The 13,001-nt window shown below is 44.5% G+C and overlaps 1 protein-coding gene across 1 annotated transcript in view; it reads right to left on the bottom strand.

Annotated features, from left to right (window-relative positions):
* The window catches only part of TMEM106C (transmembrane protein 106C), a 47,084-nt gene that overhangs the window by 17,997 nt on the left and 16,086 nt on the right, over positions 1-13,001 (bottom strand). The window contains exons 3-4 of the mRNA XM_040425884.1: positions 6,010-6,073; positions 414-573 (exon numbers count right to left, since the gene is read on the bottom strand). Of these exons, the coding sequence (XP_040281818.1) occupies positions 414-573; positions 6,010-6,073 (224 nt within the window). The remainder of the gene's footprint in view (positions 1-413; positions 574-6,009; positions 6,074-13,001) is intronic.

Below are 13,001 nucleotides of genomic sequence, written 5' to 3'. Positions count from 1 at the left end.
TTACTACCTGTGACGTCACATCTATGAACCCCAGTCTTATATACATAGGCAAGGAATAAGAGTGTTCCTCCGATCCTCTGCACTCTCTATGGTGCCACCAGTGCTCTGCTTCACTACACAGAATGCAGATCTGAGGAACCCACTGATTCTGCATCCCCAGGACGAAGAAAGAAACCCCTATAGGAGGTTGTATCGTTAATATTCTACCATGCCTTGAAGAAATCGAATGGGTAGATTCCGCCAATAAATAAAAGGAATGCAAAGTGAAATTTGACCTACTTGATGGGGTCCTCAAACAGCACAAATAAAACCAAGAAATCCGAATCATAACAACTGGGGTAATAAAAAAAATATTGATGCAACCATCATTTATATTATCAAACTAGATAACCATTTTTTAACTGTGTACATACCGTCATTGCAAGGTTCACAATGTCATTCTCCTTATCAAACCACACTTGTACCATTCGTATGCCACCATCCTGGACAAGAACAGTGCGTGGAAATAGAAAAAACACCACCAAACCACAGATTAAGAGGCACAGCAGAACGGAGAGGACAACGTAACATTTCCTGTAAAAATAAATAAATAAATAAAATTGCGCACTAAGATTTCAAAATTTTACAATAACCACTGGAGGAGTTAAAGGAGGATTCTGCTTTTAACAAATATAGCTTATGCTTTGAAATTAAAAAAGTTATGCCACTTTTTTACTATACTCTGTGTATCTTTCAAGATTCCATGAATGGTGGCCTTCATTTCTAGAGGATACTGTTGGGATTTGCTCTGGATTCAGCGCCAATTACAGTCACAGTACAGTTATCACAGTTTCCTACAAAACGCACTTTTTTCCACCAAAAGTGGGGGGGGGAAAATGTCAGTGCATCTTATGGTGTGAATACTAATAAGCGCATCCATTATAGCTGAATATAGCACTCCCTGTGCTGGCTCTGTACTCACCGCTCCCTAGTTTTCTCCTGCAGGCTACGCACACTGTCCTGTGACCTGCGCACAGTGTGAGGACATAGGTGCACTCTGTGCCACGTCGGGTGACAGCACAGCATGGCAGGAAGAGAGCTTGATCTAGGTCTAATTAACATTGGGGGTCTGAGCAGAGTTTTTTTTTTGGGGCTCTGAGCTGGGACATAATTAACATTGGGTCTGATCTAAGGTCTGCTGAAAAATACTGTTCTTATTTTCCTCTTCTAAAACTTGCATCTTATAAGGTGAAAAATATGGTACTTTCATTGTTGGAAGTGGATACCCCTTTGGGCAAAGCCTAATTTTGTAGCTGCCCTATTTATTCCACCAACCAGGACAAAGGTCTGATGGTGGTGAACAATTTCGCAGTAACTCCTCTCCATGTACAGTACTTTAAGTATTAAAGGCTTTTCTGACAGCACTAGGGAGCTGTCTGAACTATGCAAGTTGGAGGAATTAATTATGTGAAAGCTTTCATTGACAAGTTAAATAAGCTCTGTCACCCAGATCAAGTCTATATGCCTGGTAGGGCCGACGATGGAGACAAAAAACATACCTTTATTTCTCATGTCAGGGGTCCGGTTAGGCAGAAAAAGCAACTTTTAAAAATATGCTAATGAGGAATTCGAGCACTCGGAGGCAGGCTTATGCCTTCCAAGCACTGCTTCTGCGACGCTAAATGCTGGCCTTCTGCACCTAATCACACCCCCATGGTCTTTTGATTGAGATCCCACGCCTGTGCACTTGCGCATATATTTTCTGTTCTTCCAGGACTGTGTGTGACGGCGCGTGTGCACTAGACACACACAAGCCTGGGAGAACGGAAAATATCCAGGAAGCAAGTGTGCAGGCGCAGGATCTCAGCGCTAGACCAATGGGTCTAGCGCTGTCAATCAAAGGACATGGGGGCATGATTAGGTGCAGAAGGCCAGCATTAGCAATGAACAGGGGCGTCGCAGAAGCAATGCTCGAAAAGGCATAAGCCCGCTTCAGAGTGCTCAAATTCCTCATTAGCATATTTTTAAAAGTTGCTTTTTCTGCCTAACCGGACCGCTGATATGAGAAATAAAGGTATGTTTTTTGTCTCCATCGTTGGCCCTACCAAGCTATATGCCTGGTAGGGTAGACTTGATCTGGGTGACAGAGACTCTAACTTTTACACACTCACTTCACATACAGACATTCATTTGACTTGATCGATTACCTACATATTCCATTATGGATTTACAATCTATACAAGCAATTTTACGCTTTGCAGAGAGTCTTATTTGTATTTCTACATATAAGACATATTTTTGTCTGTTCAATACCTGTAATGTGCACTAGGGTTGTTTCGATACCAAAATTATGATTCGGTTTCGATACCATAAAAAAAGTACTGTAATACTCGATACCACGCGAAAAAAAAAAAAAAAAAAAAAGCCGCGTGCATTTCACATTTTATGGAACGTCCGGCCCGAAATAGAACAGTCCGATCCTATTTTTTTGGGGGACAAGGTGACTAAAATCGCACAGTTTTTATTTTATTTTTTTCTGTTACGGCGTTCACCGCATAGGATTTTGTAAAATATTTTAATAGTTTGGACTTTTCGGACATGGCGATGTGTAATATGTTTATTTATTTATTGTTTATATATTTTATATGTAAAATTAATAAAATGGTGATTTATACCTAATATTTTTTACTTTTTATTTAATAACTATTCCCCCCCTTTACCTGGGATCGTTTAATCCCTTGTCCTACTCACCCTAATACACTGCGTGCAGAATTATTAGGCAAATGAGTATTTTGACCACATCATCCTCTTTATGCATGTTGTCTTACTCCAAGCTGTATAGGCTCGAAAGCCTACTACCAATTAAGCATATTAGGTGATGTGCATCTCTGTAATGAGAAGGGGTGTGGTCTAATGACATCAACACCCTATATTAGGTGTGCATAATTATTAGGCAACTTCCTTTCCTTTGGCAAAATGGGTCAAAAGAAGGACTTGACAGGCTCAGAAAAGTCAAAAATAGTGAGATATCTTGCAGAGGGATGCAGCACTCTTAAAATTGCAAAGCTTCTGAAGCGTGATCATCGAACAATCAAGCGTTTCATTCAAAATAGTCAACAGGGTCGCAAGAAGCGTGTGGAAAAACCAAGGCGCAAAATAACTGCCCATGAACTGAGAAAAGTCAAGCATGCAGCTGCCAAGATGCCACTTGCCACCAGTTTGGCCATATTTCAGAGCTGCAACATCACTGGAGTGCCCAAAAGCACAAGGTGTGCAATACTCAGAGACATGGCCAAGGTAAGAAAGGCTGAAAGACGACCACCACTGAACAAGACACACAAGCTGAAACGTCAAGACTGGGCCAAGAAATATCTCAAGACTGATTTTTCTAAGGTTTTATGGACTGATGAAATGAGAGTGAGTCTTGATGGGCCAGATGGATGGGCCCGTGGCTGGATTGGTAAAGGGCAGAGAGCTCCAGTCCGACTCAGACGCCAGCAAGGTGGAGGTGGAGTACTGGTTTGGGCTGGTATCATCAAAGATGAGCTTGTGGGGCCTTTTCGGGTTGAGGATGGAGTCAAGCTCAACTCCCAGTCCTACTGCCAGTTTCTGGAAGACACCTTCTTCAAGCAGTGGTACAGGAAGAAGTCTGCATCCTTCAAGAAAAACATGATTTTCATGCAGGACAATGCTCCATCACAGGCGTCCAAGTACTCCACAGCGTGGCTGGCAAGAAAGGGTATGAAAGAAGAAAATCTAATGACATGGCCTCCTTGTTCACCTGATCTGAACCCCATTGAGAACCTGTGGTCCATCATCAAATGTGAGATTTACAAGGAGGAAAAACAGTACACCTCTCTGAACAGTGTCTGGGAGGCTGTGGTTGCTGCTGCACGCAATGTTGATGGTGAACAGATCAAAACACTGACAGAATCCATGGATGGCAGGCTTTTGAGTGTCCTTGCAAAGAAAGGTGGCTATATTGGTCACTGATTTGTTTTTGTTTTGTTTTTGAATGTCAGAAATGTATATTTGTGAATGTTGAGATGTTATATTGGTTTCACTGGTAAAAATAAATAATTGAAATGGGTATATATTTGTTTTTTGTTAAGTTGCCTAATAATTATGCACAGTAATAGTCACCTGCACACACAGATATCCCCCTAAAATAGCTAAAACTAAAAACAAACTAAAAAATACTTCCAAAAATATTCAGCTTTGATATTAATGAGTTTTTTGGGTTCATTGAGAACATGGTTGTTGTTCAATAATAAAATTAATCCTCAAAAATACAACTTGCCTAATAATTCTGCACTCCCTGTAGAGCTCTATTGGGGTGAATAGGACTTCACACTTTCCCTGCTGTCCTGTGCACACAGCAGCAGGGAGCTTACCATGGCAGCCAGGGCTTCAGTAGCATCCGGGCTGCCATGGTAACCAACCAGAGCCCCAGGATTACGCTGCTGGGGCTCCGATCAGAACTGCCACTGCCACCAATGAGGAGGAGAGGGGACCCTGTGGCCACTGCCACCAATGATTTTAATACTGGTGGGGTTGAGGGGAAGGGGGGCACTGCGCCACCAACAATTTTAATACTGGGGGGTTGAGGGGGCGCACTGCACCAATGATTTTAATACTGGGGGGTTGAGGGGATGGGGCGCACTGAACCACCAATGATTTTAATACTGGGGAGGAGGGCGCACTGCGCCACCAATGATAATTACCATTTAATACAGGAGGCGGGTGCGGCACCTGAGGGGTTAACTGCCGCTGATCGCAGCTCCTCGCCAGCACCTGCCTCCTGGATTTGTATTAAACGTTTACTTTCATTAGTGGCGCAGTGCACCCGCCCCTCTCTCCTCATTGGTGGTAGCGGCGGCACTGGGGGAGTGAGAGACTGCTTCCTTCTCCCCTGTGCTGCTAAGATGAACACGGAGCGCGCTGAGAGCAGAGCGCTCCATGTTCTCTGATACTAGACTGCGCTATAGCGATGCCTAGTATCGAAAAAAGGCAAATACCGGTATCGAGGTCAATACCAGAGAAGAGTATTGATTGTGTATCGAAAATTCGATACCCGAAACAACCCAAATGTGCACCCTCAACCCTGGCGTCAGGAGCAGGTACTGAATGGACCCCACACAGGCTGAGCTGATAAACCGCTCTAGATCACTGGCTGAAGCTTTCGCTGGAACAACTAGGATCAGAGGAGAATGTCGATCCTGACCACTCAGAGGGGTTATTCAACATTATATCAGACCTCACAGAGTGGTCAACCTACGGTGGTGATCATACTTTCCTAGTCCTGACTGCTGGGTTTGTCTCTATCACTCCGGCCCGGCTGGCTATTCAGCTCCCTGGTGCGCTGAAATCAACATTCAAGATTTTGTTTGTCACTACAAATGGCCATGTGATGCTAGGAAAGCAGGTCAACGTTGTGGCCAGTGATTGGCTGCAGCGGTCACTTGTGCCCACAACAACAGGATGTTGATATCACTGCATCAGGGAGATGAAGAGCCAACAAGGGAGTGATAGCGCCCGAACCCAGCGGCTAGGACCAAGTAAGCATGATCATCATCGCAGGTAGGCCACTCTTTGGAGTTGTTGAATAACCCCTTTAACCGCCAGATGCTGTGGTCAATATCGACCACAGCTCCTAGGCAGTTAGACAGAGGGAGAAGGACTCCTCTGTCACCATTGCTCACCTCCTGAACACAATGTTGGCGAGTTGCTCTGCCATGATGGTGTGTCTATTAGATTGTGCCCTAGGCCCAGTCTAAGACAGAAAAAAACTGTTATGACCCAGCATGTTATTTTACATTCCTCCTTGGCTACAAATACTCCTCAAAAAAGCAAAAGTATTTTTATTCTTCCAAAAAAAAATAAAAAAAAAAATGTAGTGAGACCTCTGCTTTCAGTCCATTTTACCCCTTCTTCACACTATTAAATTGTATGATTTCCATTGGAAACATGCATGTTTATTAATCAATCATTTATTTTTATTTTAATAGACAGCATGCACGTAACACTTACGTCCTCTGGGGCTGCAGCCTTTGGTCGCTATATGGTATAAGTGCAACCAACTCATTCACTTGTTCTAAAACAAAGCACACATACAGAATTTATGTATAAAACCACAAGAATCAATATAGTAGAGAAAAAGGCTAAAGAGATAAAAGCCAAATAGTTAAGAGAAATATTAAAGAGGTTGACCACTTCTGAAGCAAATTTCTAAAACGGCCATATAGTTCATGCTGTGGCACAATTAATTCACAGCATGCCTTTACCTCACCTGAGCGCCTGTTACCAAGCCCTATCCTGCCCGTCTGTGGCCTATGTAAACAGCACAGTGCCATGGCTGCCCTGTCCAGGCACTTTACCAGTTCAGCTACGTCCAGTGCCTCGGTAGAAGATGCAGCCATGGATGGCAAATAAAGCGGTCACGCGAGTAAGCCATTTAGTGCCTCGTGGATGGGGCAGCCACAGCGCTGCGCTATTTACATAGGCCACAGATGGACAGCAGAGGACTTCATAAAAGGAGATCAGGCGAGCGTAAACTCGCAGCATGCTTTTCTTGTGCCACAGCATGGACTGTATGGCCTTTTCATAAGTGCACTGCAGCCAGTAGTGCCATGGCTATGTAGGCCCAGCCTCTTGACACACAATTTCCTCCAGAAGATTATGGACACATATGGTGGAAATCCGCAGTAAAATCTGCAGCGAAATCTCAAATGTGGATTTTTTGCATCAGCTGACTGGCTGCAGATTTTAAATCAACACCGCACGTCAAGTTATGCTGCCGATTTTTTGGCAGATCTCTTAAAATGACATCCACTAGTACCAGTACGTAGCATAATGCCAACATGTTCTGTACACCACACGGCCTGGCTCAGCGATATACAAGGTTTGCCGTCTCTGAACAGGAGAGTTCTCATTCAGTGACAGCAAAGAGAACTTGCTGATCAGAAAGTTCTAGACATTTTTATTTATACAGAGATGAAGCTTTACTTACTGGTGCATCTCAATAGATTAGAATATCATCAAAAAGTTTATTTATTTATTATACGGATTCATTACACACAGAGTGATCTAATGAAAAAACTCAAGTCAGTATCTCAGAAAGTTACATTACATAAGAGCAATTAAAAGAATGATTTTTAATACAGAAATGTTGGCCTACTGAAAAGGATGTACAGTGTATGTGGCGTGGCATGGCATGGAGGAGATCAGCCCGTGGCACTGCTGAGGTGTTGTGGAAGCCCAGGTTGCTTTGGTAGAGGCATTCAGCTGGTCTGCCATGTTGGGTCTGGTGTCTCATCTTCCTCTTGACAATAGCACATAGATAGGTTTAGGTCTGGCGAGTTTGCTGGCCAATCAAGCACAGTGATACTAAGGTATTGGTAATGAAATCATTATTTCTATAAAGCTTGTCAGCAGAGGACATTGCTCCCCGAACCATCACGGACTGAAAACTTCACAGTGGATCTCAAGTAGGGTTGTAGCGGGTATCAAATTGTCGATACTTTTGTACCGGTATCGATTTGATACCGGGATGGCATTTACCCATACTAGGCTGCGCTACTGCTCTCAGCGCGCGCCATGTTCTCCTGAGCAGCACAGGGGATAAGGAGTCTCTCCCTCCCCCCTGTGCCGCTGCTGCCAATAAGGAGAGAGAGAGAGAGAGAGAGAGAGAGAGAGAGAGAGAGAGAGAGAGACAGAGAGAGACACAGAGAGAGAGAGAGAGAGAGAGAGAGAGAGAGAGAGAGAGAGAGACAGAGAGAGAGAGAGACAGAGAGAGAGAGAGACAGAGAGAGAGAGAGACAGAGAGAGAGAGAGACAGAGAGAGAGAGACAGAGAGAGAGAGACAGAGAGACACAGAGAGACAGAGAGAGACAGAGAGAGACAGAGAGAGACAGAGAGAGACAGAGAGAGAGAGAGAGAGAGACAGAGAGAGAGAGAGAGAGAGAGAGAGAGAGACAGAGAGAGAGAGAGAGAGAGAGACAGAGAGAGAGAGACAGAGAGAGAGAGAGACAGAGAGAGAGAGAGAGAGAGACAGAGAGAGAGAGAGAGACAGAGAGAGAGAGACAGAGAGAGAGAGAGACAGAGAGAGAGAGACAGAGAGAGAGAGAGACAGAGAGAGAGAGAGACAGAGAGAGAGAGAGACAGAGAGAGAGAGAGAGAGAGAGAAAGAGAGACAGAGAGAGAGAGAGAGAGAGACAGAGAGAGAGAGAGAGAGAGAGACAGAGAGAGAGAGACAGAGAGAGAGAGAGACAGAGAGAGAGAGAGAGAGACAGAGAGAGAGAGAGAGACAGAGAGAGAGAGACAGAGAGAGAGAGAGACAGAGAGAGAGAGACAGAGAGAGAGAGAGACAGAGAGAGAGAGAGACAGAGAGAGAGAGAGAGAGAGAGAAAGAGAGACAGAGAGAGAGAGAGAGACAGAGAGAGAGAGACAGAGACAGAGAGAGAGAGCTGTGGCCACTGCGCCACCAACTCACCCATTAATACAAATATAGGTGGTGGGTGCCGGCGGCAGACTCACATAGCAGGCACCCGACCTCTATGACAGGGCGCTGCGATCCGCGGCAGTTAACCCCTAACTGCCGTGGATCACACCTCCCCCCCCCACTTCCTCCAGTACTAAAAACATTGGTGGCGCAGTATTATAATCATTGGTGGCAGTGGCCACAGGGTCCCCTCCCAGTCTCTTCATTGGTGGTGCAGTGGCAGTTTCTGATCGGAGCCTCAGCAGTGTAATCCTGGGGCTCCGATCGGTCTTCAGTAGCGTCCTGGCTGCCATGGTAATCTCCCTGCTGCTGTGTGTACTTTGCACAGGGCAGCAGGGAGAGTGTGAAGTCCTATTCACCCTCATAGAGCTCTACATGGGTGAATAAGTCAAGGGATGAAAAGATCCCAGGTTCTAGCGCCTAAGGGGGCTAATAGTCATTAAATAAAAAAAATAAAAAAAGTTTAAAAATAAACAAACACCAAAATATTACGTTTCCCAATTTTACATATAAAATATATAAACAATAAACATATTACATACCGCCACGCCCAAAATAGTGAGAACTATTAAAATAAAAAAATAAAAATAAAAACACGCGATTCGCTATTTTTTTGTCACATTGTCACCCCCAAAAAATAGGATCGGACTGTTCGTTTATGGGCCAGACGTTCAATAAAATGCGGAATGCACGCTGCTTTTTTGGGGTTTTATTTTTTTCGCGTGGTATCGAATGGCATCGAGTATCGCAATACTTTTTTTATGGTATCGAAATCGAATCCAAATTTTGGTATCGCAATAACCCAACTCAAGCAACTAGGATAGTGTTCCTCTCCACTCTGGGACCTTGATTTCTAAATGAAATGTAAAATTTACTTTAATCGGAAAACAGAACTTTGGACCACTAGGCCACGGTCCAGTCCCTTTTCTCCATAGCCCACGTAAGATGCTTGTGATGTTGTTTAAAAGTCATGAGTGGCTTGACACAAGAAATGTGAGTTGTAGTCAATGTCCTGGATATGTTGTGTGTGGTGGCTCTTGAAGCATTGTCTCCAGCCACAGTCCACTCCTTGTAAATCTCTCCCAAATTCATGAATGCCCTTTCTTAACAGTCCTTACAAAGTTGCTATCATCTCTGTTGCTTGTGCACCTTTTTCTACCACACTTTTTCCTTCCATTCAGCTTTCCATTAATATGCTTGGATACAGCGCTCTATGAACAGCCAGCTTCGTTAGCAATGACCCTTTTATAGCTTAGGCTACTTTCACACCTCCGGCGGAAGAGCGGAGGATTGGCCGGATACAAACTGCAGCATGCAGTGGTTTGTGTCCAGCTGGGTCTCCGGCTGTCTGCTGGAATGCGTATGGATCTCCGGCGAACCCCATTATACTTAATGAGGCCGGGGGAAATTCCGTCCACATCCAGCAGTGCTGGCTCCAGAGAAACAGCCTGCTGGAATTCAAACCAGAGACGTGAACGTAACCTTACTCTCCTTGTGTCACGATACTAGTGGAATACTGCTGGAATCCAACGGCAGGGACAAGGCCTGTGCACAGGAAGCACTGGAGTCTTGAACAGGAGGTTGCAGGACTGAAGGATGAAGCAGAGCCAGGTCAGACGAGCAATGGGTCAGGGCAGGCGGCACAGGAACGTAGTCAGGCAATCCGGGTCGGCAACAGGAGGTAGCAGGATGTCACAGAGTAGCAGGGTAAACAGCAAGGAGGAGGAACAAACCAGAGAGCTAGTTCCAAGCAAGACGACTGCACAAACAGAAGTTAAACACAAAACTTAAAGGGGTTCTGCACTTTCATTTAACTGATGATCTATCCTCTGGATAGATCAGCTTATGATGGGCGGGGCCCCGACACCCAAGCCCCCCGCCGATCAGCGGTTTGGGAAGGCAGCGGCGCTCCAGCAGCGCCGCGGCCTTCTCACGGTTTACCGTCGGGCCGCCGGCCCACTGACTAGTATCAACTAGCGTGGGTGCGGCTAAGCTCCATTCAAGTGAACAGAGCTTAGCCGCGCCCACGCTAGTAGATACTAGTCGCGACGTCAGTGGGCCGGCGGCTGGAGTGCCGCTGCCTTCTCAAACAGCTGATTGGCGGGGGTCCCGGGTGTCGGACCCCCGCCGATCAGAAGCTGATGATCTATCCAGAGGATAGATCATCAGTTAAATGAAAGTGCAGAACCCCTTTAAGCAATTAGTAACAGGCTTGAGAGGTTTAAATGTGAAACAGGAAGCAAGATGGCACCCAGCTGAGACACAATCCACCATCTTAACTGAGGGAGAACTTGAGGGCAAGACAATCTGAACTAAAACAGACCTAACAGGATGATTCCCGACACCTTGTGTGAATGGGTGTTAATGACGGTCTGCTGGACAACTGTCAAGTCAGCAGTCTTCCTCATGATTGTACAGCCTACTCAACCAGACGGAGGGACCATTTATATGCTTAGGAAACCATTGCAGGTGTTTTGTGTTAATTAGCGTGACACCATGCGTCTACAAACTTTTTCACAATATTCTAATTTTTTGAGATACTGACTTTTGGATTTTCATTAGCTGGAAGCCATAATCATCAACATTAAAAGAAAGAAATGCTTGAAATAGATCACCATGTGTGTAATGAATCTATAGTATATATGAGTTTCACTTTTTCAATTGAATTACTGAAATAAATAAACTGAGATGCACGTGTAAATATACAACCCTTAACAGGGTGCTCTCACTTTAGTAAGTGGCATTTATCATGTAGGGAAAGTTAATACAAGCCACTTACTAATGTATTGTATTTATCCATATTGCTTCCTTTGCTGGCTTGATTCTCTTTTCCATTACATTATACACTGCTCATTTCCATGGTTATGACCACCCTGCAATCCATCAGTGTAGGAGCTAACATAGGCTGGTGCTTTTTTTCTATAGTGTGCAAGCACGACCACCACTGCTGGATTACAGGGTGGTCGTAACCCTGGAAACAAGTAGTGTATAATGTGATGGAAAAATGAATGAAACCAGCAAAGGAGGCAATATGGACAATCACAATACATAAAGTAAAAGTAAGTGCCTTGCATTAACCCCTTCACTATCAGTGCTGTACATGTACGGCGCTGGAACAAAGTAAAAACACTTGCGCGTGCGTCAAGGCCGGCGGGTCTCCGCTGTTTAAAACAGCAGAGACCAGTGGCTAATGACCGTGCTTCGCAAGAATGCCGGTGAAAAACCCAGAAGCTCGAGTTTCCGGGCTTCTTATCGGCATCCTCTGCGGCAAATGAGGATGCCTGTAATTGGATTTCAGGCACACTTTCCCCCTGGCGGATATTGCGGAAAGCACTCTGTTCATTATTAGTATATGCCAGTTCAGGCCAGCAGGTAGAAACACTGAACTGGGATATAGTGATTTCAGTACAGAATAACAGAGCAATTTCCAATATTCTTGATGATTGCAAGTTGTGGTCCACTTGGGGACCTAAAAAAAAGTTTTGAAAAATATAAAATCTAAAAATTATATATAAATTTAAGTCCCCAAATAAAAAATAAAAAAAATTGTTGTTATCCCATACGGTGAATGGTGTAACGGAAAAAAATATAAAAATTTATTTTTTTCATCACTTTATCTACCAAAAAAATTAAAAATAATTGCATAAAAAGTGATCAAAAAGTCAAACACTCCAAAGTGGTATTATCAAAAACTACAGATTGTTTAGAAAAAAAATTAGTCCCCATACATCTCCGTACACAAATCTGTAAAAAAAAGTTATTTTTTAATTAAAACGCAAGAAAAACTACACATAAAAGTGGTATCACTGGATCCGTACTGGCATGGAGAATGAAAAAGTACAAGTCAGTTTTACCACATAGTGAACAGCAAACAAAAAAAAAAATTAATAATAATAATAATAATAATAACTGTTAGCTCCTCCCCTGGCAGCTATACCCCCTTCAGCCTGGAGAGAGAGCTGCAGTTTGTGTACAAGCAGTAGGAGAAGCAAGCCAACCAAAGAAAAACACGTGGAACACCAACCATGTCAAAGGACCCAACGGGGTTCTAACCAGCAACTGCCACAACCGTGGTCGAACAACAATAGTGGGTGGGTGCTTCCCCCCAATGAAGAGCGAGAAAGAGATTTTACTGACAAGTTAAACAAAAATCTCCTTTTCTCGCCCATATTCATTGGGGGACACAGGAACCGTGGGACCAAGTAGCCGCCTTACACAACTGTGCAGCCGAAGAGCAATTGATCCGAGCCCAAGAAAGCGCCCACCACTTTGGTGGAGTGAGCCATGACGCCTAAGGGCGAAACCATGCTCCGGGCGCGGTATGCTTCAGCACTTGCAGACCGAATCCAACGTGCAATCGCCACCTTGGAGGCCGCCAATCCCTATCGAGAACCCTCCGGAAGACGAAAAGGGGTTCCGTATGCCGGAAGGGACTGGAGGCTGCAAAATAATGATCAGAGCTCTGACAACGTCCAATAATGTAACTCCCTTCCGTAGGGTGTGAAGGAGGGGGACAGTGAAG

This window comes from Bufo bufo, chromosome 3 (genome assembly GCF_905171765.1).
Source record: "Bufo bufo chromosome 3, aBufBuf1.1, whole genome shotgun sequence".
Lineage (NCBI taxonomy): Eukaryota > Metazoa > Chordata > Amphibia > Anura > Bufonidae > Bufo > Bufo bufo.
The sequence above is the reverse complement of the archived record's forward strand: the minus strand, read 5'-3'. Positions and strand labels throughout refer to the sequence as shown.